The sequence below is a fragment of the Notolepis coatsorum genome, assembly GCF_963971535.1.
Source record: "Notolepis coatsorum genome assembly, chromosome: 5".
In the NCBI taxonomy this organism is placed as follows: domain Eukaryota; kingdom Metazoa; phylum Chordata; class Actinopteri; order Aulopiformes; family Paralepididae; genus Notolepis; species Notolepis coatsorum.
This window is the reverse complement of record NC_140169.1, coordinates 121018209-121043588: the sequence shown is the minus strand read 5'-3', so window position 1 is coordinate 121043588 and position 25380 is coordinate 121018209. Positions and strand designations below refer to the sequence as shown.

Genomic DNA, 25380 nt, shown 5'->3' with positions numbered 1-25380 from the left:
TGAGTGAGTTAAGTCTTGGTGTTATGGTAGACTCAGACCTAAGCTTTAAATCACAATCAACAAGTTGACAAAAACGTAATTCTTCCACCTTAGAAACATAGCTGAAGTACGGCCATTTATAAATCAAAAGGACGCTGAAAACCAGATCCATGCCTTTATCTCAAGCCAACTCGACTACTGTAATGCACTCCTTACCGGCCTCCCGAAAAAATACGATGATAACTATTTTATTGCAATGCACTATTGCATTATTTTATTCTATTTTACTAACTATTTTATTGCACTGCACTATTTTACTTTGTATCAGTGAATCATAGACGCCTGGCCATAAGAGCATTCGGAGCATCTCTGCTCTCCCACTATTGAACTTGGGGGAGCAAAGGTATGATCTTGCTCCACCACTTTTTGATTATATGAAAAATATGATATATCCCCCCCCCCCCCCAATATATAAATCTAACCATAACTATGTTATGGTTAACTAAGTTTTATAGTGAAAAGAGCAGCTTTATTGGTCAAGATTGAAGGCTCTATATTGCAGGAAATTGCACGTACAGGTTCATTAAATTCAAAACCACCCCTTGCCTGCCCAAAAAAAATGTATTTAAAAATTTAAAAAAAAAGGGGGGGGGGCCCATCTGGGCTAAGCCCCGGATCTCCTACAATCCTAAATCCGCCCCTGATACTCGCCTATTGAACTATTGTTAATGGATTTTTCTTCACGAGGGAAATTATTCTTCAGTCATCCACCAGTTGTTTTCTGTAGTCTTCAGGGTATTTTTGGTGTTGCTGAGCACACCAGTGCATTCATTCTTTTTAAGAATGTACCAAACAGTTGATGTGGACACACCCAATGTTTTTGCCATCTCCCTGATGGGTTTTAGATTTTTCAGCCTAATGATGTCTTGCTTCACTGAGCTCTTTGGACCTCATACTGAGAGTTGATAACAGATTCCAAATGCAAATACCATACTTGAAATTAACTCAACCTTTTATCTGCTCCTTTAAATAATGTAATCAATTAAATAATGAGAATAACAGACCTCTGGCTGTGGAACAGCCAATTACTTTTGGTCCCTTAAAAAGAAGGCATGTATATAGAATTGTTGTAATTCCTACACCGTTCACCCGATTTGGATGTACAGTAAATAACCTCAAATTAAAGCTGAAAGTCTAGTTAAAGCACATCTTGATCGTTTCATTTCAAATCCATTGTGGTGGTGTAGAGCCAAAATGATGACAATTGTGTTGATGTCCAAATATTTATGGGCCCAACTATCTTACGGATAGGACCTTTAAGGGGGCGAACCTCAAGTTATTTTCCGAGTGCTCCGAGATGGTGAGTAAAGACCCTTTGTAAGTCAACCAAACACGGTGGACCCTGGGGTCTATTTGATGTGCCTCAAAATGGTCACTTCATCATATCCGATTTGAAATACACTGAAGTAACACAACTTAAGCATAACACACGCATTGAGGACAAACAAGTTTAACTTAAACAAGCTTATTTTTAATGGATCTGCAAAATTGTTTGAATTTCCAAAGAGAACTTTCCAACCTCCCGCCCACAGTTACCCAGTGGCAAACGTTACACAACGGTACAGAAACGCTCCAGAAACGCTTCCAACCCAAAGAAATCTGCATGCAAAAAAATGTTTAAAAAAATTTAAGAAAAGAAAAGTTTAACCCCAAAAAAAGTCAAATTAAAAAGAAAAAAAATAAGTAAAATAAATCATAAGAGAAAAAAATTAAAACAACAATAAACAAGACGTTATTATGCTGTTCTCTTGGCTGGAGGAGAAATTCAAACGCTTCTGCTTCAGTTCCGCTTCACAGGAAGGAGCCAGAACAGAATATTAAATTGTAATTTCATTGGGTGGATGTGGCTCCGCCCACCACACAGCCCCGCCCCTGTCTTCCATATAAGGCACAGGACAAAATAAACCCCACATACAAAAGGAGCTAACCACGCCTCCGTCACTTGGTTACAAATTGTAAATGACCAAATACGGTTAGACAACAGAAACCCCACTAGTGTACAAAATGTTAATCCTACATTTGTCTTTTTGTTTTTATTTCATCTTTTTTTTCTCCATCTTTTTTGTTTTTCCTTTGACTGAAGGTGAGTGTCGGGGGTCCAACCAAGGTGAGCTCAGGCAAAGGAAAGGTTAAAAATGTGAGCTTTGTCTTTTTCCACTCTCTTTTGCAACTATTATTTTTTTTCTTTTTCTTTTTTTAAACAAATGACAAACATGACATTATTTCTCTTTTTTTCAGAAATAAAAATGATCATCAGAAAGCAGTAGAGAGTGGAAGAATGTGAAGAGGGGAAGTTAGACGAGTGAAGTGGTCTATTTTGAGATGCGAGAGAGAGAGAGAAAGAGTCAGTGTGCAAGAACTTATGAGATCAGGTTTGAAGACGTTAGCAGTTAGAGAGAGATAGGGATGGAGAGAGAAAGAGAGAGAGTATATGTGCGTGTGTCATGTCTGTGTGTGTTAGTGTGTGTATGTGAGTGAGACGGGGGGGTGAATTGTTCAACTGCAGCACTTGCTCTTCCAGCTTGTGACTCCACTTTCACTGTTCATGTTGACGTTTTCACTGTTGGGCTCTTTTACAGGTGTCTGCAGGAGACAAGATGCACAGCAAGTATTAAAAAATAAATAGAAAATAAATAACACACACCTTGTGAAATACACAGTAGCAGATAACATATACACACCATAATACATTCAAATCACACCTACAGTGCGATTTATTTTTATGTCTGTAATAAATGTTTTATATGTCTGCACTTTATGCTCATCTTATGCCTGTATTTTTTTACTGCTGTGAAGCACTTTGAACTGCAATTTCTGTATGAAAGGTGCTATACAAATAAAGTGCATATATATTATATAACTAGTAGTGTTGACGCCATTTGCATTCAGCTTACCAACTATGGCACTGCTTGAAGCTAGTTACTATTCCAATAATTTGCTAGCTTGCCGAACAAACAGCCCGAAAAGTTAGATTGTAATCTAATACAAAGTCAGCCATCTTGAATTCCATGACACATGTGGCGGGCTGTGATAAAGGTAGGTGATGGCAGTTCCGGCAAGATGGCAAACTGAGCAGCCAAACTTTTTTAGTTCCCACACAACACAGTCACATAAAGTCACCACCATTTTTAGATTTAATTTGTTTATTCCCCTATGGAAACATAATAAGAAACAGCAAAGATGCATCGCAACAAAAATGGTCACAGATCAACCATCTTTTTACAAAATGGAAGAACACTGTTAAGTTTTCCCCCCGATTAGATGTGAATGAGACCTTATACTATGACACTAGTATACACTATGAGATACTATTACACACCAGTAAACTAGCACACTATTATACTAGTACACTATCATATACTATTACACGATATTGGGTGAAATAAACCTTTAAAACGATTTGGGTGGAATAAACATTTAAAAAAGTGAATTGTTAAAGTTAAAAAAGTTAATGGACACCTCCCATAAGTCAATGAAAGTTGATGTGTCCATCGTCAGTATACATTTACATTTGTAGCCTATATATATATTGAATAGTTTCTGCTAGTGTCCAACTGTCAAACTGCCACGAGTAGAGCAAGATAATATTTATCTTTGTGTTGTATCTGAATGCACTATTAGAATGTCTCTGTCATTCAAGTTGTTGTAAAACAGTATAAATAAACCATAGTAAGTAACTAAGTGCAAAGTGCAACAAAAAAAATCGAACCCTAACCCTAACTAACCTTATTGTCATGCACTTGTCCTAATAAACTAACCTACACTGTAGCACGCAACACTTTGATGAACATTGTTTTTCTTTTTTTTTACTATCTTTTTCCCCCCTCCTCTTTTTCCGATTTTTCTCCCATCCCACTGTTAGTCGTTATGCCAATTCCCAACTCCCTTCCTGGTTGTTGCGCACCCCCCCCTACTGTTGGTCCGGGAGGCCGGAGACTATCACATGCTATCCTCCGACACATGCGCAGCCAGCCGGCAGCCAGCCTGGCAACTCAGATTCTCACTGGGAGAGTGTAACGTGTGGAAGGTCACACTACCTCCCTCCAGATCCTTCCTTCGCTGAGCAGGCGCCCCGACCGAACTGTACAAGTATTTTTCTGTTTACAACGCCCAGGACCAACCCATCAGCTTTCCCACCCTCTAATACTGCCAATTGTATTAGTACGGACGACCAGCCAAACTGAAAACAATGTGGAGAGCTGGGATCGAACACGCGAACCCAGCGTCTCCAGCATTGGTGGTGAGTGCCTTGCCCACTGCACCACCTGGCCGCCCAATGAACATTGTTACTCAGCTGATAGAGTTGTACCCTTCCTGATGACTTGTCGTACAGAACTTGTAAGTCGCTTTGGATAAAAGCGTCAGCTAAATGACTAAATGTAAAGACAAAGACACAGAAACATACAAACCTTTTTGAGGATGTCTTCCGCTAACGTGAGGAAAGCCTTCTCAATGCTGATGTTGGCCTTAGCACTCGTCTCAAAAAACCTAATGCCATGCTCCCTTGCAATCTGAGGAAGAGAGGGAGAGAGACAGGAAGAGAGATGAATGAGGAAATGGTTATAGGTGGGAGGGGGGGGGTGACAGTCCAAAAATAAGGTGGCAGATCTCCTGAGCATGGCAAGGATCAGGTATCCTTGCCTTATCCTCGCTCTCTATCCTTGCCTTACTCTCTTCTCTCTCTCACACACAAACACATTCCACTAGCTGGGTCTGTGTGCAGGGTGAATAGGCAGATCTTTATCTGATTTCACCACGGTTTCCATTAGCAAGCATTTACCAGCCATTGGCCGACTAGAATTTCAAATGGCCAGTGAGTATACTGTATATAAATCTTGACTGCCATCTTGGTCAGTAAATGTTTTGGTTTATTTATTGTTATTAAATAAAGTAACACAACATTGCAATAGGAAAACATGTAACAATTATTTTATGAGCATACATTGACCGGTGAATTGTCAGTGAATATGCATTGCGTGGCGTAATGGATGCATAGACTACTACTGCCCTCCTGCGACACACACTGCAACAATCACACAAAACCCTTCATTGTGGAGGTAGGCTAGAGTAAAAAATTATTTATCTTTTTCTCACTAATTTAATTGCTATGCCAATTCCCCGTTTGTGTCACAGTCCTCCTCATTTGTTGCGCTATTTATGTCAGTCTGGGGAGGGTGTGTATAGAACTACCACATGTCTCCTCCGATACATGTGGAGTCGCCAGCCGCTGCTTTTCACCCGACAGCGAGGAGTTTCACTGAGAGCACGACGTGAGCAGAGAAACCCTGTTACTGACTGGGAGCTAAAATATTAAGACTCTACAAGACCTTACTTCCTGTGATGATGCTGAGGGGAAGCATGTCAGGTCGCGTGTATATTTTCCCTAACGGAGTTGCACTTCCGTGTTCGGTTTGCGCGATCTGATTGGCCAGTGCCACTGACGTTTTTTCCAGCGCCAATCACGTTACTCCTAACAATCACGCCAGCAGGCTGTTACCCTAACCCTAACCTTAACCAACTAACCCTAACCTTAACCTTAACCAACTTCGAAAGAGTCGCCAAGCTTAACCAGTTTGTTAGGAGTAACACGATTGGCGTTGAGAAAAACGTCAGTGGCCAATCCGATCGTGCAAACCGAACGCGGAAGTGCAACTCCGTTAGGGAAAATATACACGCTGTCAGGTCACTTGCAACAGTCCAAATTAAACAGAATGCCCTGTAGGCCTTCATTTTCAGCACCAATGCTTTTGAAATGAAATCTCAACAACTGCATATAATCAAAAGCATATATGTTCATATTAGAGCACATTTCTTTCATTACACCTGTTCAAGTATGAAATTGGGATATATTTGGTACTAGGTTCTAATTATTTGTGAAATCACTAAACAATAAGGCCAAGCAAAGGTAAAGACAATTAAGACAAACCAGCATCCAGTTCCTCTAAGGTGACATGTTGTCTGGGCAGGTTGACGGAGCAGAAAACACATTTTGCCTTTGAAATCTTTCTTGAACCCTTCCCCCCCCCCCCATCCCCAATTTAATTGTTATGTAATTACCTCCTGGTCGTTGCACTGCCATACTGTCAGTCTGGGGAGGGTGTAGACTACCACATGCTTCCCTACTGTCGGTCTGGGGAGGGGGGAGGGTGTAGACTACCACATGCTGCCCCTACTGTCGGTCTGGGGAGGGTGTAGACCAGGGGTTCCCAAACTTTTCAGGCCAGGGCCCAGAAAATAAGGCGTCAGAGAGCCGCGGCCCAATGCACATCGTCTGGCTTTTTTTTTTTTTTTTTTTTGCCAGGCGACCGATTTTTTAAGCCAAATATCACTTCAATCCTATTAAGTTAGTTCAAGTTAGTTATTCATTTATATGTGCTATTTATGAGAGGGCTAACTTGTTGCAAAATAATAATGATAATAATAATAGCCTCATTAAAATACTATTGTTGCTTCGGTTGTTTTCAGCGTTTTATGTGCATAATCTGTTATTTAGTTTGAAATGTTCGTTGAAATAAGTAGATTTTCCGTTTTTGTTTATTTATTAAGTTAATATAAAACCATATAGTCACATTTTAGAATACAATAGAATAGAATTTTAGAATACAACTAGAAACACTGTCCTGGCCTGCTTCTAAGTTCAGTGGCCTGACAAAAAAAATAAAAATAAAATAAAAAAATAAAAAATAAAAAAATAAAAAAATAAAAAAATAAAAAAATAAAAAAATAAAATAAAAAAATATTTTTTTTTTATTTTTTTTTAAATCATCTCGCGGCCCACCCGTGGCTGTTCGCGGCCCACCTTTGGGTCGCGACCCCGACTTTGGGAACCACTGGTGTAGACAACCACATGCTGCCCTACTGTCGGTCTGGGGAGGGTGTAGACTACCACATGCTGCCCCTACTGTCGGTCTGGGGAGGGTGTAGACTACCACATGCTGCCCCTACTGTCGGTCTGGGGAGGGTGTAGACTACCACATGCTGCCCCTACTGTCGGTCTGGGGAGGGTGTAGACTACCACATGCTGCCCCTACTGTCGGTCTGGGGAGGGTGTAGACTACCACATGCTGCCCCTACTGTCGGTCTGGGGAGGGTGTAGACTGCCACATGCCTCCTCTGATACATTTGGAGTCGCCGGCCGCTTCTTTTCACCCGAAAGATTTATCCGCTCAACAGGCGCCCAGACCGACCAGTAGGAGTTGCTGTTGCAAGGACTCATACTCCACCGGCTTCCCACCCTCCAACACTGCCAATAAAAGTGTTCATAGGGATGCCTGACCAAGCGAAGGTACCGCTGACAGGATTTTAACCTGGGTTTCTGCTGTGGTAGGCGAGTTTTCCTGTGAAATGATTCATATGTGCAACTTCCTGACGAGCTCATGCAACTACCCTGTCAGACAGGAAAGGGAAATGGCTGGAATACACCAGTGTCATACCCTGTTCACTCATAACTGAAAGGACAGTTATTCTAACATACCAAATATACATCTACAGTTATAGTCTATTTGCCATCCCATTGTGAACCCGGAAATTTCGGAACCACCAACGTTTTATGATGGATATGGATAGTACGGATCCCCAGCACTCAGAAACTGCCGGATGCTAAGTTGTAAATGTTGGGCAACTTTTTTTATTTGCATAATTAGCATACATTTGCATAATAGCCTAAATGGCCAAATCTCAGAAACTACTTGATCAATTTCAACAATGTTGGAGTTGTTTTGGGGGTTATTCGGGATACTGAATCCAGTTATGATAATTAAGAGAAGAATTTATTTTCAAAATTGCAATATTTACTGGAATTTACCATTTTTTTTTGCCATTTTTTATGAATTTTCTGTTTATAAATGTTTCAGAAGATGCAGAATTTATAGATAATTTTCATGGAATGTTCAATTGTAAACAGAATGATAATAATAATAATAATAATAACTTTAATTTGTAGAGCGCCTAATAGACCACTACACTTCCGCGTTACATTGAAATCGGGGAGGAGATTGCGGGGGGAGCAAATTAATGAATGTGGATGAGAGCCGTGATGTAAGTGGTGTGGTTGCATTCCTAATCGATCAGAACTAAATCGGCAGAGAAAAAGCCAATTTTTAAGCACCTATTCCCCATGCACATGCGCAGATTGCCCACGGATTGTGACGCCACGCACACCCGCCCTGGACTGTTCCATCAGAGGGGTGAGCTTCGGTGGCCAGTGTCCTTTCAGCCGAACAGGATAATGAAACAATGATTCCACTAAATGGCCAGACGCGTCTTATGGCGACATCTACAATGACCTCATTGAGTCTCCAGGTAGACTGTTTATATTTAAGTGCAGTGGTCTGTAGCTACTCACACTACCACCGAAGCTCCCCCCTCTGATGGAACAGTCCAGGGCGGGTGTGCGTGGCGTCACCCACGGAGACTTGAGACTTGCTGTTGATCTCCTCTCAACTCTCCAACGGTTCAAGACCGCCATCTGGTGGCCGATCGGCGAATCGCCAAAACCGGAAGTGGTGCTCATGCTCACCCATATTTCGTCCAGCCACTCGCTATCGCTAGCGGGACTCCAGCTTGATACACTGGATAGCGATCCGTTGCCAATAACTCGATAAACAACATGATTTGGACGTATATACCGGTAGTATTATACAACCTGGAACTGGACCAACTAGATCGACATCCCATAATAGCGAACTTTCTGCTCCACGCTGATCGCCCAACGCTACGAGGAAGCTGCGGTGAGTTTCAGCGTGTTTGATTATTATTATACATACAGTACACACTGCTCCGATCAACATATCACCCATACTAAATAAATGATTTAACGTCGGCCACGGACTTATAAACCCCCCCCCCCTCCGGTCACCAGCAGATGATGAGGCATGACGTGTAGGACCTTGTACAATTGACATTTTTTATCTGACTTCAATCGGTATCAAACTACATTTGATGATCTAATATATGTATTTAGGGCTATAACTCACGTTCTGCAGAATGCTGCAGAAAACGATAAAAACATATTTATACTTTAGACCGTATTTTAGTATGAATATGTGAATGAAAAAGTAGAACGTTGTTACATCCTAAACGATAGATACTTGACGTTGAATGGGCCATAGTAATGTCAATTTAGCAATACAATTTAAAAAGTTATAGCCCTGCAAAGAAGGGGAACATCTCCATAGACAAATAGAGCTGGCAGAGGATGGTATAAGGATGGATATAAGCGTGGCAGAGAAAGGGGTAACATGAAGCACCTGAAACATACATTTGGGTAACACTTTTGATTATGATCATTTTATGGAGGTTTAAACTGCTGGGGTCAAAATGTCCCCAAGGATAAAGAGTGTAAAGTCAATTTGAGGATAACAGGAGGGTTAACAAAACCATTTCAAATAATTTTAGCCCTGCTAGATAGAGGTAGCAAATAACTCTAAGGATGGCAATAATAATAAACGTTATTTGTACAAATTCCATACAAGAATTGCAGCCCAAAGTGCTTCACAGCAGAAAATACACTAGAATACATCAAATGAGCATAAAATAGACAGAATAAATGCAATGCAGAAAATAAAAATACAAGATGATAGAAGTAGATGATCGTAGTGTTCTTGGGGGCATGTAGTTGACAAGATAATTGCCAATATAGCTTGGTCTGGTTCCATTTAGGGCTTTGTACATAAGGAGGAGGACCTTCAAATCAATTGTAAATGTTACCGGAAGCCAGTGTAATAGCCTAGCTGAGAGTTGAATAAACTGAAGTATTTTCTTCAGTCGGCTTGGAATAAAGGCATGGATCCGTTTTTCAGCATCATTTTGATTTATAAATGGTTGTACTTTAGCTTTGTTTCTAAGGTGGAAGAATTATGTTTTTGTCACCTTGTTAATGTGGGACTTAAAGCTTACAGTAGACCCGAGTCTATGATAACCAAGACTTGTAAGCAAGGAGTAAGTTTCCCCATAATATTATTCAGCAAAACTTCTCTTGAAATTGAAATTTGGTAAATTCCAGTAAATATTGCAATTCCGAAACTCTTGAGTATCATAAATGGATTCAGCATCCCGAATAACCCCCAAAACCACTCCAACATTGTTGAAATTGAAAGTAGTTTCCGAGATTTGGGTATTTAGGTGATTATACAAATGTAGCTAATTATGCAAATAAAAAAAGTTGCCCAACATGTACAACTTAGCATCCGGCAGTTTCTAAGTGCTGGTGACCCATACTATCCATATCTATCATAAAAGTTTGGTGGTTCCAAAATTTGCGGGTTCATTGTGTTGGCAAATAGACTATTATGGTTGTATATGCAGTGACATAGGGCTGAGCAATATTCTGATAAATATGGTTTATTGTCCGTCTGTGTGACAGTATTTCTTCTTATATCATGATACACATAATTGTATTGTCCAAATTGAATATAAAGTTTCTCACAAAATTAAGTCTGAATTATGTGACATGAAAATATGTTTTATGTTGATGCATCATACTTCCTGTTATACTGCAGTCCAATATAATGAGCATCAATTGGATTAACTAACATGTTATTTTGCATACCTAAACACATATCTGGGCAATATGCTCAAAATATACCACAATATTCTTAGTTTTCATGGTATAACGGTATGTGACAGTATATTTTCTCAGTACAAACTACAATGTGATGACATCATTTGTATGTCTTTATCTTGTAATAGAATTGTCATGGTCCTAGTTCAATACTGCTTCAAGGAATCTTCTTTGATTAACTTATTAGATTTTTGAGAGCTAGCAAGGGGCTCTGGGAATGGCAATGTCGGTCTGTCATTTCTTCCCCCTGTAGTTTATTATAATATTTATTTTTCTCCAAGCCCTCATCAACAGATGAAGGGGCTGGGTGGTGAATTTAATCTTAGCCGCAATGGACTGCACCATCTCACCTGCTCCCCCTTGGCTTTTGGTACAACCCTCTTGTCCTCCATGTCACACTTGTTGCCTAGCAGCATTCTCTCAACGTCCTCATTTGCATGCTGAAATAGAAATGAAAAGCAAAAGGCATCTGGATTATTAGATTAGGCAATCATTGATGTCATCCCGATGAATCCTGCAGTCATCTATGTCACAGTCAAATGTCATGCACTTAATTTCCATCACGACCAACAGAATGGGAATTCAGTAAAAACATTAAATAAAAACCAACAAAACATTACTGTCGTAGCCATTTCGTAGCCTCCAATGACAATCTTGAAACCAATCTCATGCACCACTATCCAAGCCAATATTAGATAACCTTTTTAAAAGCAGGTGTATCAAAGGCTTTTGACAGATCTTTAAAGAGAGCAACAGAGTATTTCCTCTTATCTAAAGCTGAAACTATCATTAGTAATCAATGTGGTGGCTGAAATTGTGCTGCGATTGCCTCCGAATCCTGATTGATGTGGAAATTATTAGTTGTCCAAATTATCCCCATCACCTCCTTTGTGCAGGGGAATCACTCCGATAGATTTCCAAACTAGAGGAAAACTCCCTGAAGCAAGACAGATTAAATATGTATGTTAATTGTTTAGTAATAACTAGGGCAGCCAGTTTGATTAAAAATACATATCTAAATTGTCCTCCAATAGAACACTTAGGATCTATAGATTGCAAGGCACCAAGTACATGAATATGTGAAAAGGGCTGAAAGGAGAAATGAGACACCATGGGTCATGTATAATCAGTAACAGCATCAACAAGAGGGGGCCCTGTATAGTAAATGAACAGCATCAGTGAAGTGCCGGTTAAAGGCAAGACTTCTTTCTGATCAGAGATCCCACAGTCATCTACTTTAACATGTAGGTATGGAATTTGTGGATTTGTTTTAGTTTGAGTAAACTACTTTCCGGAATTTTGCAGAGTTTGAAGACGAGCTAGTAATTAAATCTAAATAACAGTTTGTTTTGGCTTTTCTTTCGAACAGCCGAGGTGCATATATTATGTCCAAGTTGTCTGAATGATAATCTACAGGACCACCGGTGTGTCTGGCTCCAGACCAGGCACTGTTCCTTTGAGGAACCAGGGTGTTACTCCAGTGCTAGTTGCACATCAGGGACTGCAGTTGTATATTGCAAGTCACTATGGAAAATGTCACTTAAAAAGACTTGATCAAAAAGACTTGATCATTAAAAGGTCAGATATATCGCTTTGTAATTGTAGGAGATATTTGTAACCGTATGAGATTGATCATTATTAGTAGTAGACTAGTAGTAGTACTAATAGTTGTACTCAGGGACCGAAACTAGAGAGCGCCGCCCGCCATTTGCGGGCAGTTTTTACGTTTGGCGCCTCCCACTTAGAGGACTGACCGCCGTGTGGCGGCCAATCAAATGATCATGTGAAAACCGAAAATCATGATCCAATTCTGAGCGGAGTTCTCACTCGCTGTCTGATATATTGCTGCTCCTAAACCTCCCCTACCTGTTTCTGTATGCTGCATGTAAACACACAGTCACCGTGACTGATGTTAGTCTAGTCAGAGAGAACTCCGTGAGCTGATGTTAGCTACTGTTACAAAATGACCCAGTCAACTATTCACTTTTAGTTTAATACATGAGGCATTGTGTAACGTTATCCAGCTGGCTAGCTTCTGATAGCTCCCGACATAAACAACTGCAAGTGTCCAGTTACATCGCATGAGGGCTGCAGCGCTGCTGACTAGGGTCCAGGTGCAGGGCAGGAGAATCCTTTCATGCTGAATGTAAGAGTTTAGGGTCCAGCTGTAGCGCCGGAGAATCCTTGCTGGAGCTGGAGGCCACTAGAGTATACACACAGACAGTGGAGCTGTTTGCAGACAGTGAGGTGGCGATGTCTCTCAGATAATACAACTACAAGTATGATTATATAATATATATATTTTATTAAAAAAAAATTATATAAAATAATAATAATTTTTTTTTTTTATCAAAAAAAAGTTGGCAGGTAAGAAATCTGCTTGGCGGGTAGATTCTTCCCATCTACCCGCCACTGGCCGGTGAGTCAAAAAGTTAATTTCGCTCCCTGGTTGTACTAGACTAGTACCGCTAGCAGTAGTAGTAAATAGCAGTAGTACATTTCTACTATACCTATATATACACCTTACCTTATATATATAAAAGGTTAGGCTGCGATTAAAAGAACATCTCTATTCCTTAATGTAAAGTCACCTATGGTTATTGAGCCGTTTTGGCAATCGATGTCTTTTCCTCAAAGAGTGAATCCACAAGAGCCCAGATCCAGACTGCAGGGCCTCAAGGCCCAGTTAAACCGAGCAAGCACCAGCTGACCTTCTGAATGTGTTTTCCAGCCACAGTCATTTAGGCTGTTACAGTAACATGCTACAAATAGAATTCTGCACAAATCCCTGCATCATCCCCTCTCCACGGAATGACCAGTGAGTCTACACACAGGGGTAGTCTTTACAAAAGCAGGGCTTATCGTTTAGATTTTCTAGAAAACCTGACCTTTTTCCTTTCCTTGACCACCACACACACACGATGCCTTTAAAAAGCGTTGGGTCAAGAAAAGATGACATGGAAGCATTCCGGACAATCCAAACACAGGCCAGTCTCAACCCATCAGCCAGACGATGGAACACGACTGGGAATAATCAATCAAAGCTTTGAAAGGGAGAAGTATATCTCATGGGGAGGGTGTCTGACAATCAGCCATCCCTCCAGACAAAACACCATCCTTCCCAACAAAAGATCAAACGGGATAGATGGAGTTAAATAAAAATGAAAGGCTGTGGATCACTCACAATTCCATTATATGGGGGAGGTCATTGTGAGAATGTTGTATTTCTTCCCTTTGCCGATACAATGGACCAGCAGTTGCACACTGGTGTCTGCTGTCTGCATTGACCCAATTCACTCCATGACACCCAGCCAGCTGTTCATTGCACACAGCAGGATCAGCTAGCTCGTTGGCCAGGTAGCTTGTTAACATCAAAACGCTGCATCCGCTGAGAATACTTGTCACAAACGGGGCTTTTCCTGGCTTACAGTAGGTGCCAACATCATTAGTGGGGTGAGTTTTGCACACCAGCGGGCATTAGAAGCCTGTCAGAGATGACGCAACAAACTCGGCAAAAATAAGGCATGTGTGGAATGTATTCAGTGCTTTGGAGGAAAGATACTAGTGTTCTTCCCTAGATTTAGTTGACATGGCATTGCTAGAGCAGTGTTAAATTAAATCCATACTACCAAACAAGTGATCTTTTGTGATTGATTGAGTGTGTGTGTGTGTGTGTGTAGCTCACCTCATCAATGTTGCGAAGCCACTTGCTGATGTTTTCAAAGCTCTTGGCATTGGTGATGTCGTAGACCAGCATGATGCCCATGGCTCCTCTGTAGTAGGAGGTGGTGATGGTGTGGAACCGTTCCTGGCCAGCTGTGTCCCTGCACGCACACACACAAACGCAAAAAGATTAATGGACCACCCCAGGCCAACCATGTCTCTCAGAGGTTTGCATTAACACACACCTGAGCAATTACTTTCGACTGCCTGGGAAAATCCCGTCAACATCCATCCATCCCTTCTGACGCTGACAGGAAAGACCCGAATCGCAGGCAGGATTTAAGTCAGCCAAGATCAGATAATGATCAGACAAAAATCGATAAACAATATGTTGCTGTTTTTTGTTGGGGAAACTCCCTTCCCCTACAAAATTCACACTTCTTCACTAATAGTGTCACAGTAATTGTAGTGTCAAGACCGTGGTTTAGCTGGGTGATCAGTGTGATATATGGTTCACTTCACAGTGGTGTCAAGAGCTGGGAGACCAGTGTGGTATAGAGTTCACACAGTGGTGTCAAGACCTTGATTTAGCTGGGAGACCAGTGTGGTATAGGGTTCACTGTAGTGTCAAGACCTTGGTTTAGCTGGGAGAGCAGTCTGGTACAGTATGGTTCACTGGTGTCAAGACCTTGGTTTAGCTGAGAGACCAGGTTCACTAGTGTCAAGACCTTGGTTTAGCTGGAAGACCAGTCTGGTATATGGTTCACTCGTTTCAAGCCCTTGGTTTAGCTGAGAGACCAGTCTGATATATGGTTGTTTGCAGAATATCATATCAGTAATATAAGAGGAAATTACAATGACATGGTGCATGGATTATTCCTGGCACATGACGGTGATTCTGCTGTCCAAAATAAACAGATTACAGCCACGATGACACCAGATACAAGTGCTGGGGATTTTCTTCATCTTCACAATTGTGATATTGGGCTATACAATAAACTTGACTGTTAGTACTGACGAATAACTAGTCTACAGCCTTACTTAACACTTTCAGTGCCACGGACGACATATCTCGTTTTATTAGGCTCCCCACTGAGTGCCCACAACGACAAATATCGTTTTATTTGTTTATTAGCGATCTGATTTCATATTTCATCAACAGAGTCTCCCGTTGGTACAGCAGCTCCTCCAGCAGCTCAGAATGGAAAAAAGCGCCCCCTATCGTCTATCCCTGTGTAACTGCAGGTCAGTCGCTTAGACTGACCTGGGATCAGTCGATATGTAGAGGCGGAGCCAGCTGGCTCCTTGAGCTGGCAAGCTGTCTGCTCAACATGGAAGTCATCGCGGGACGGGAATCAGCCTGGAATATATATTCACAGTAGCCAATACTAGGGGTGGACGGTATGGTCTAAAATTTATATCACGGTATAATTTGAAGCATAGACGGTAACGGTATATATCACGGTATCAGTGTTTCCGTTAGAATAATTTGTTTTGCCTGATAGGCAGGCTATATAAAGAATGACATCCTCAAGGCATGTAGATTTATAATATTTTAACTTAAAACTAGGCTACTTTTGCGTATAAAGTCATTATATTCCAAATAAAATAAGTCCCGAGTCGAGACTCCGTCCTGCTCCCATTGCAAACAGCGGGGCTGGATTTTGCTAGAAGCATATGTAGCTGCAGAGCCGCAGAGCCATGGGCGCTTTCAGGTCTGGTCACAATTCAGCCGTTGGGTGGGGGGGGCGCTGTTGAGCGGGCCTGTGACCAGACCTAAAAGCGCCCCTGATTCTGCGGCTCTGCAGCTGCATATGCTTCTAGCAAAATCCAGCCCCGCTGTTTGCAATGGGAGCAGGACGTCCACCCGCTGCAGCCGTCGTTATCATAACACTACACACATATCATAATGTTTACAGCAAACTGTAGTTGATCACCAGGTATGTTTTATTAACGTAGAATAATTCATATAAGAAAAACGATAGGGAAATCCCTTACCTTTCTCCACTGGTTAAAAATGCCAGGAACTGAAATTGAAACTTGCTGTGCGCCGCGGTGATATGTGTTTATTATGAAATGACAATTGCGTGTTGACACACCCACTGCGCGAAGCCTCCTAAATAACTTTTTCCAGTTTGCACATATCTATTATCTATGACTAATTCTATCTATTTTTAGGGGCAAATGCGATTGAAATAGTCGCGCTGTGGTTACATGACGTCATTGCTATTTTAGAGCTGCCCTACCGGTTACACGGTATAGTCAAAATCCATACCGTAGAGCAAATTCATACCGTTTATACCGTATACCGTTTATACCGTCCACCCCTAGCCAATACTCAATCAATAAGCGTGATCGATCATTTGAATGGCGATCAGGAATTGGAATGGTCTTTTTGGAGAACATCTGATCTGAGGTAAGGAATCTATTTTACCAGTCTTGGGATAATCAGAGTTGTATTCGCTGAGATCTCAGTGTTTGCCCTATGTGTGATGTGTCTGTTTGTGCGCGATCGCTGATGAGGAACTAATAGAAGATTTTTCAGATCGCGTCTCTAGCGTGCATATGTATACATATACTATCGATAATCTAGCGTTTATTTGAAAACGATTCATAAATAGGCCGAAAAATGACAACGTTTTGTGTATTCTAGAATATTCCAGTAAACGTCTTTTATCATGAAATCTTTATATTTTCCTTGAAAACAAGGGCTTTTCAAAATGCTATAAAACAAAAATGAACCGATAAAAAAACAATCCGCTTCGACAATGTTGACTGGAAAACGAGTCATTGATAAGCGACGGGCAGATTAGACACATAGCCATAATTTAAAACAGATTAGGCGTTTTTAACGCTAACATTGAAGTGGATGGTGGGCATTCAACCGGTAAATCAAGGGCTCTGAAAGTGTTGTTGGGGAAAATGTGTATATGAAGTGAACTAGTTTAATATGGGTCAACTAAGCAGTACTGAAAGACGGTCTGGAAATATCGTCTCCTGCTGTGTTAACAACTACTCAGCCACAACAGTGTTAAGGAGACCGAAGGAAAGTGTGTAAAAGTGATAAAAGTACGTTTTCAAGAACCCGCACACTTGGCGCCGGGAAGGTCATGACCTCACATATCCGGAGAGCTCAAATGATCGCATCCACATGGCGGGGCAAAGCCAATCACTGGACCTAAAGGATTGTTGTGAATGTAATCCCCCCCCCTACGTTATACTTGTAAAACACGCTGAAGTGAACACTCATTTAATCTTCTGAAACACTTATTTTCTGGCAGCTTCCTGGCTGTTACTTCTTCAGGTAGAACCATGTACCAGACTGGTCTACAAGCTAAGCCTGGTCCTGACTTCTATTGATGAGACACACATGGAGCAGCATCTGAAGGGAGGTCCCGCATTAGAACTGTAGGATTAAGGCAACTTACAAAACAAAACACCAGCTTCGTTTTAAGTATAACAACAAATGCCTGACATCAATGACGATGAAACATGCAGAGTAGCTGCAGACATGACCGATTAAAAAAGTTAAACGTCTTGACACTTGAAAATGCACTCTCATTCACTGACTATGGAGCAAGAACGAGTATCGGTGAAAACGCATGCGATGCATCTTGATAATCTTGTGTCTATAATATATCATCATATGGACAGAATATCATGGACAATAACGCTGAATCACTCATGGAAGCCAACAGAGTACATGCTTGTGAGGCAGTTGACAGTGACGGGGACAGTCAGAAACAAATCTTGTTTTCCCATTATTGAACTTCAGTTCTGCTGAGAGATATATTGTATGAAATACTTTTAAACAGTGCTACTGTTCATATCACCTTCGTTTGTACACACACAGGCTTAGCGCCAGTCACACACTAAAAATGATCCCTTACTCACCATATCTGTAGTTTGATCTTTTTCCCTTGTAATTCAACGGTTTTGATCTTGAAGTCTATTCCTGCAAGACAAAAAGAGAAAGTGCATCGGTGTGGGTGAACTCTGTACTGGTGACATGGTCATAAACAGCGGTAACAGTGAGGTCGCTTGTATGAGACACACGCGCACACAGTGAATAAGTGACAAGTGTTTCCATCAGAGAGACAACAGTATCTCTCTTCCTGCTTCTGCTGTGTCATGTTGTTGAGAGCAGCGCCAGCAGGGCCTCAGCCTATAGCCAGGCAGCGGTGGATCAGTCACTCAGGCTTGCAAACACCACACAGCTTGTGGGGAGGTGGGCCAATCCAAACCCTAGGCTAACCAACAACCATTCTGTTAGCATTAACGAAATCTAAAGCCAGTTTGAGACATGTGCCACAGAAAGGCATGGGCTAATTAAAAAAGGGACAGTTCACCCAAATGTGAACAGTGTCAAAACTGACAAGTCAGCGGAAAAATACTTTTAAAAGGGGGAAAAGGGGGGGGGGGTGCTTTCCAGCTAACTGACAAGCTGTGGTCAGTCTGGTCTAGTTAGCGGTTGTGGTGAGATGTTAAGGAAGTCCGAGAGGAACAGCTGTGTGCTCTAGGTGGGGCAGCGCCGCAAAGTAATGAAGGAACTGCTTGCCAAGGTCTGACTCACTGAACTTTAAAACACACCCCTGAGAGAGGGAGGGGGAGAGAGCGAGATGGGGGTAAAGAAACAAAAGAAAATAGGGAACGAGGAAGAGGAGAAATAGAAGAGCGCGGGAGGAAGATATTAGCAAGCCTCTGCAGACGGGACACAGAAGACTTTTAGGCCAAAGGAACTTTTATCGCCACCAGTTTTCATGCAAAATGTAACATGTTTTTGCAGAGAGTGATTTCCGACATACAAAACGTGAAGTCAGTCATCGTCATGCATATTCAATGCTATGCTGGCTATTTCGGACATTCGAGGGTTGAGAGAGAGAGAGAGAGAGAGAAGTGAGTGAGTTGAGTGACTCAATGATGAGAGGGGGTTTTCTGGGGGAGTATTTTGAGAAGCAGCTGTGCATCTGCTGCCTCCAAAGGTATGAGTGCTGCGTCAGAAAAATGGCTAATGCGCGGCTAACACGCTCCTATTGCACAAGTGGTGTGCACTGTGCACAGACAAGACAAATGCATATTATGTACGGAACACACTCACTCGTTCCAAAAACACTGTTCTGACAACTCTTTCCTCGCTCTGCTGTTCCTCCCACAGGTGATGTTGTAGTTAGTCTCACCACCACTGTCTGCATGGAGTTCTGGAACCATTTCACATGGGTTGGGTTCCCTTTATTTAACCACACAGACTGCAAAGTGAAGCCAACGAGACAGCAACAATACATCACGTTGCTTGCGGGAATGGATCCAGGACTAGAAGTTGAACTAAACAGGTTTTCACTTCCTTCTACAGAGAGTCTACAAAAGAGCTGGTTGGTCAGACGGTCTCTCTCTCCCCCACACCTGCACTAAGGAAGAGATATATTATATCCTTACATTTACACCATTGCGGGTCCAATCTCACTGTCTGTTTCTTTTGAACACTAAAGAATCTTTCTGGCTATACCACCACTTGTGTCAAGACCGAGTATGTCTGCATCTCCCGTCGCCAACAGAATGACCATTCTCTTACGTTAGTTCACATGGGACGGACGTAATTACAATAAATACACCAAAGACGACACATAATCTCCATAACATTATTTCTAAAGACACTACCGCATAATGTCAACAATAAGTCAGGTGCTGGGATCGGTTCCCTCTCAAAGGAATAACAAAACATCTTTATGATGCACCTCACCTAAAACAGATGAAAACAGTGACATGTGACACAAGACTGGGCAGATGTGGGAATCCTTTGTTCAGTGGTGTAGGTCAACAAATCCAGTGTAGACTGAATGTCACTGTAGACTAGATGTAGCCCAATGTAGCCCATTATGGCTGGCTGCCATTACAACTGTCAAGCCCTAAAAGCCATAACCTTCATAGCTACAACTTATAACCGATATAAATCCAAGCTCACAGAGGAAACTAGATACGGTGACAGTGCAAAGCAAGAGCAGGCTGGTTGGTGGGATTTCCTGAGAACTTGTCTACATTATTATTCATCACTCATAATTGTGTCACAGGCGGAGTAAATCGAGCTTTCACGAGAGCCAAGCAGGGATTTCGCAGTTTGACACTTGACCCATGAAGGTGAACGTGGGTGACAGGGAACAGACAGGCGATGACGCCAGCACTGATGAATTGTTTATGATTTCTTTTGAGTAGCTTTCTAGCTAGACGGATAACTTAGCTAGTAAGTTGGCAACCATTTCAAAAACCTGTGTCCACCTAGAGTGTGGTCAAAATCAATAACAATACATACATGCCTCAGATATATTCATAGGTTCATGTTACACATAGGTATGAAACGTAACGTTAATAGTCTAATTTGTTTTACGCAAATGGCAAATAAGCAGCTGAACCAGTAAGGTTAGCAACGGGGCCCTTGGGCTAAGTTAGCCGCATCTCGCCGGTTCTACTCAACACTAGCAGCACTGTCCTCGTTGGTGAAAATGTTAAAGCCTAGCTGGTGAAAGTATTTCAGTTATTCACCGGAGAAGGACTCCGTGACAGAGATCAAGACATTGTTAAGTAAAGTTAGCTAGCTAATGTTAATATTAGTTGCTAACTTAGCTCTCTAGGCCTCAAGATAAGCAATCCGATTTTTGCTGGCTAGGCGAGATATCGTAGGCTAACAGTTAAGAGTGTATATATATATACCCAATTCCAGACATCTGGAACCGCTGTCCAACTCAAAGCCCGAGCCCTCGTCAGTGTTGAAGCCCTGGCCCTGCGGCCCCTCGCCTCCTACCTATAGTGGAGATGAAGGTTGTGTTGAAGCCCTGGCCCCCGCGGCCCCTCGCCTCCTACCTATAGTGGAGATGAAGGTTGTGTTGAAGCCCTGGCCCCCGCGGCCCCTCGCCTCCTACCTATAGTGGAGATGAAGGTTGTGTTGAAGCCCTGGCCCCCGCGGCCCCTCGCCTCCTACCTATAGTGGAGATGAAGGTTGTGTTGAACCCCTGGCCCCCGCGGCCCCTCGCCTCCTACCTATAGTGGAGATGAAGGTTGTGTTGAAGCCCTGGCCCCCGCGGCCCCTCGCCTCCTACCTATAGTGGAGATGAAGGTTGTGTTGAAGCCCTGGCCCCGCGGCCCCTCGCCTCCTACCTATAGTGGAGATGAAGGTTGTGTTGAAGCCCTGGCCCCGCGGCCCCTCGCCTCCTACCTATAGTGGAGATGAAGGTTGTGTTGAACCCCTGGCCCCCGCGGCCCCTCGCCTCCTACCTATAGTGGAGATGAAGGTTGTGTTGAAGCCCTGGCCCCGCGGCCCCTCGCCTCCTACCTATAGTGGAGATGAAGGTTGTGTTGAAGCCCTGGCCCCGCGGCCCCTCGCCTCCTACCTATAGTGGAGATGAAGGTTGTGTTGAACCCCTGGCCCCCGCGGCCCCTCGCCTCCTACCTATAGTGGAGATGAAGGTTGTGTTGAAGCCCTGGCCCCCGCGGCCCCTCGCCTCCTACCTATAGTGGAGATGAAGGTTGTGTTGAAGCCCTGGCCCCGCGGCCCCTCGCCTCCTACCTATAGTGGAGATGAAGGTTGTGTTGAAGCCCTGGCCCCGCGGCCCCTCGCCTCCTACCTATAGTGGAGATGAAGGTTGTGTTGAAGCCCTGGCCCTGCGGCCCCTCGCCTCCTACCTATAGTGGAGATGAAGGTTGTGTTGAAGCCCTGGCCCCCGCGGCCCCTCGCCTCCTACCTATAGTGGAGATGAAGGTTGTGTTGAAGCCCTGGCCCTGCGGCCCCTCGCCTCCTACCTATAGTGGAGATGAAGGTTGTGTTGAAGCCCTGGCCCTGCGGCCCCTCGCCTCCTACCTATAGTGGAGATGAAGGTTGTGTTGAAGCCCTGGCCCCCGCGGCCCCTCGCCTCCTACCTATAGTGGAGATGAAGGTTGTGTTAAAGCCCTGGCCCCCGCGGCCCCTCGCCTCCTACCTATAGTGGAGATGAAGGTTGTGTTGAAGCCCTGGCCCCCGCGGCCCCTCGCCTCCTACCTATAGTGGAGATGAAGGTTGTGTTAAAGCCCTGGCCCCCGCGGCCCCTCGCCTCCTACCTATAGTGGAGATGAAGGTTGTGTTAAAGCCCTGGCCCCCGCGGCCCCTCGCCTCCTACCTATAGTGGAGATGAAGGTTGTGTTAAAGCCCTGGCCCCCGCGGCCCCTCGCCTCCTACCTATAGTGGAGATGAAGGTTGTGTTGAAGCCCTGGCCCCCGCGGCCCCTCGCCTCCTACCTATAGTGGAGATGAAGGTTGTGTTGAAGCCCTGGCCCCGCGGCCCCTCGCCTCCTACCTATAGTGGAGATGAAGGTTGTGTTGAAGCCCTGGCCCCGCGGCCCCTCGCCTCCTACCTATAGTGGAGATGAAGGTTGTGTTGAAGCCCTGGCCCTGCGGCCCCTCGCCTCCTACCTATAGTGGAGATGAAGGTTGTGTTGAAGCCCTGGCCCCCGCGGCCCCTCGCCTCCTACCTATAGTGGAGATGAAGGTTGTGTTGAACCCCTGGCCCCCGCGGCCCCTCGCCTCCTACCTATAGTGGAGATGAAGGTTGTGTTGAAGCCCTGGCCCCCGCGGCCCCTCGCCTCCTACCTATAGTGGAGATGAAGGTTGTGTTGAAGCCCTGGCCCCCGCGGCCCCTCGCCTCTTACCTATAGTGGAGATGAAGGTTGTGTTGAAGGCGTCGTCAGAGAAGCGGAACAGCACGCACGTCTTCCCCACGCCGGAGTCTCCGATCAGAAGCAGCTTGAACAGCAAGTCGTACGTCTTCTTCGCCATTTGGAAAAACGGGTTGTGTTCACCGGACAAAGATGAGAAAATAACCTAGATCTGACTAAAGCCAGCTCGTCGCGATCCAACCTGGCGAACCGATCTGAATCTCTGTACAATTTTGGATACGTTGATTAGCGGGCTAGCTAGTTGGCTATATATATATATATACCACCCAAAAATGCGTGCCAGAACCGTGTCCAATACGTAACGTTATTTCCAAAGTCCGACTATTTCCCTAATGGCATTTGAACAGAAAGCAAAACAAATATGATCTCCTCCCGTGTGATTCCCCTTTTCTCTTCCTCCCACACAGTCGGGACAAAATGGCTCCCCTCTCTACCACTCACTCTTTCTTCAAACTAGTAGCAAGCTAATTCAAATCATTGGTATACCCCGTCATTCCAACTCCTGCTACAACCTCGGCCGAGAAGAATTTAAAAAAAATCTGAGGGCAGAAGTGTGTCAAACTAACGACCGTATCGCAGTTATTTCTTTTCTCGAAGATTAGAAGCCAAAATAGACGACCGCCGTCGCCTTCGAATGGGAGCCACCGCGGCGACACCCTAGATTTGAAGACACGCCCCTTTCCCGCCCTTCTGTCAAAATGCCTCTTTCTAATTGGTAAACACGACTGCTTTTCACGCAAATGTATGAATCCCATTGGCCAGTTCCACACATATCTAGAGGTAAAGGGGCATGTCTCAAATTGACATAGAAAGGGCAAACTGCTTGTCTACTTCGGACATGTGGGCTCAGATTCTCCCATTACTTTAGTGCTTGAAATGTAGCTTATGATCCAACATGGCTTCCAGTTTCCTGCTGGTGTTTGCCGGGGTGTGTTTGATGGAAAGGCAAGCCAGTTGGCCAGTTATTTGATGCGGTGACGATCCCAGCTGTGAGTCAAACAGAGTGATGTCATAACTAGTTCTGTGCTTGTCACGGGCGTTTCCCACATCCTCTCCGAAATCTTTGCTATAGGACAGGCCTGTGACTGTCCATTGAAGAACGGCCATTCATTAAGCAGGCACAGATGTGTGTGTGTGTGTGTGTGTGTGTGTGTGTGTGTGTGTGTGTGTGTGTGTGACACACTGTCTCTCTTTCTCTCTCACCCTCTTTCTGATATATATACAGCTTTATCTATCTCTTTCTGATATATATATGTAAATATAATTCTTTATCTCTATGTCTCTGTTTATCTCTGTCTTTCTCTCTCACCCTCTCTCTCTTCCGCCTGTCAGTGTTGCTTGACTCTACACTCTTAAGACACTCCTTCTGGAATGTTGAGTATGTATGCCCCTGCTTTCTCCGGCCAAGTACAGACATGACACACACACACACACACACAACGGAAACAAGATGCCTCGGTCTAAACGAAAACCAAACACAAACCAGATGTTAATGAGGTTTTAGATGCTGTTTGGTGAAATAGGCCGAGCAGAGGGCAGGGATCCAGGGCCCCCTAGGGTTCTCGAGGGAGCATGGGTACCAGTATGACGTGTTCTAGTATATTCATTTCTGTTTTTTATTTGTAGAGGGTGCCACAATGATAGAAAGAAGGAGCTTTTTAAAATGTGATTTATGTTATTGTTAACTCCAGTAACATAGACTACTCAATTATTTTTATTTTCCCTTTTTCATCTTTCTTTATTTTATTTAACCTTTATTTAGCCAGATAAAACATTAAGAACAGGTTTCTTATTTACAATGTCGATCTGGTCCAAGAGGCCCCAACAGGAGTACAAATACACATACATACATACATACATACATACATACATACATACATACATACATACATATATGTATATATATATATAGTATATATACACACATATACCTCCTCCAATGTACAGTTTCTACGTCAAATGTATATACTCCCTTTTCTTGACTCTTTTTGTATCACAAACAGTACTGTATTTGCAAATCTGGTATGTCATAAATGTATAGATGTAGCAGTACTGTCTTATCTGTATGTCATGTATGTCATATATGTCCTGATGAATTGAAAATGGGGGACCCTGATGTAAACAAAACGAAAGTCTTTCTCTGGTCTGCATCCCCTTAACAATTGTGTGTATTGAGCTGTACTGTATTGTACCCATTCTGCAATTTGTTAATAAAGTTTTCAATCAATCAATTCAATACACCAATAACAAAATAAAAACACAGTTAGGAATCATACACATAAGCAAATAAACAAAAACATGCACAGCCTATGTACAAAAGAAATAAACGGGAGGATTAGGGGGGGGGTTGAAAGTATGTGAATGTGTGTGTGTGTGCGTGCATGTGCATGTGCATGTAAACAGATGCGTGTGTATAGGTGC

The 25380-nt window shown here is 43.2% G+C and overlaps 1 protein-coding gene across 1 annotated transcript; it reads right to left on the bottom strand.

The window, feature by feature from the left end:
• Window positions 1-1488: 1488 nt before the first annotated feature.
• Window positions 1489-23604, bottom strand: rab10 (RAB10, member RAS oncogene family). Its single transcript, XM_084314936.1, has 6 exons — window positions 22933-23604; window positions 18158-18218; window positions 14286-14424; window positions 10951-11040; window positions 4449-4550; window positions 1489-2622 (listed from the first exon to the last, which is right to left on the bottom strand). The coding sequence occupies exons 1-6, from the start codon at window positions 23057-23059 to the stop codon at window positions 2536-2538; spliced, it is 606 nt and encodes a 201-aa protein (XP_084171062.1). The 5' UTR covers window positions 23060-23604; the 3' UTR covers window positions 1489-2535.
• Window positions 23605-25380: the final 1776 nt, after the last annotated feature.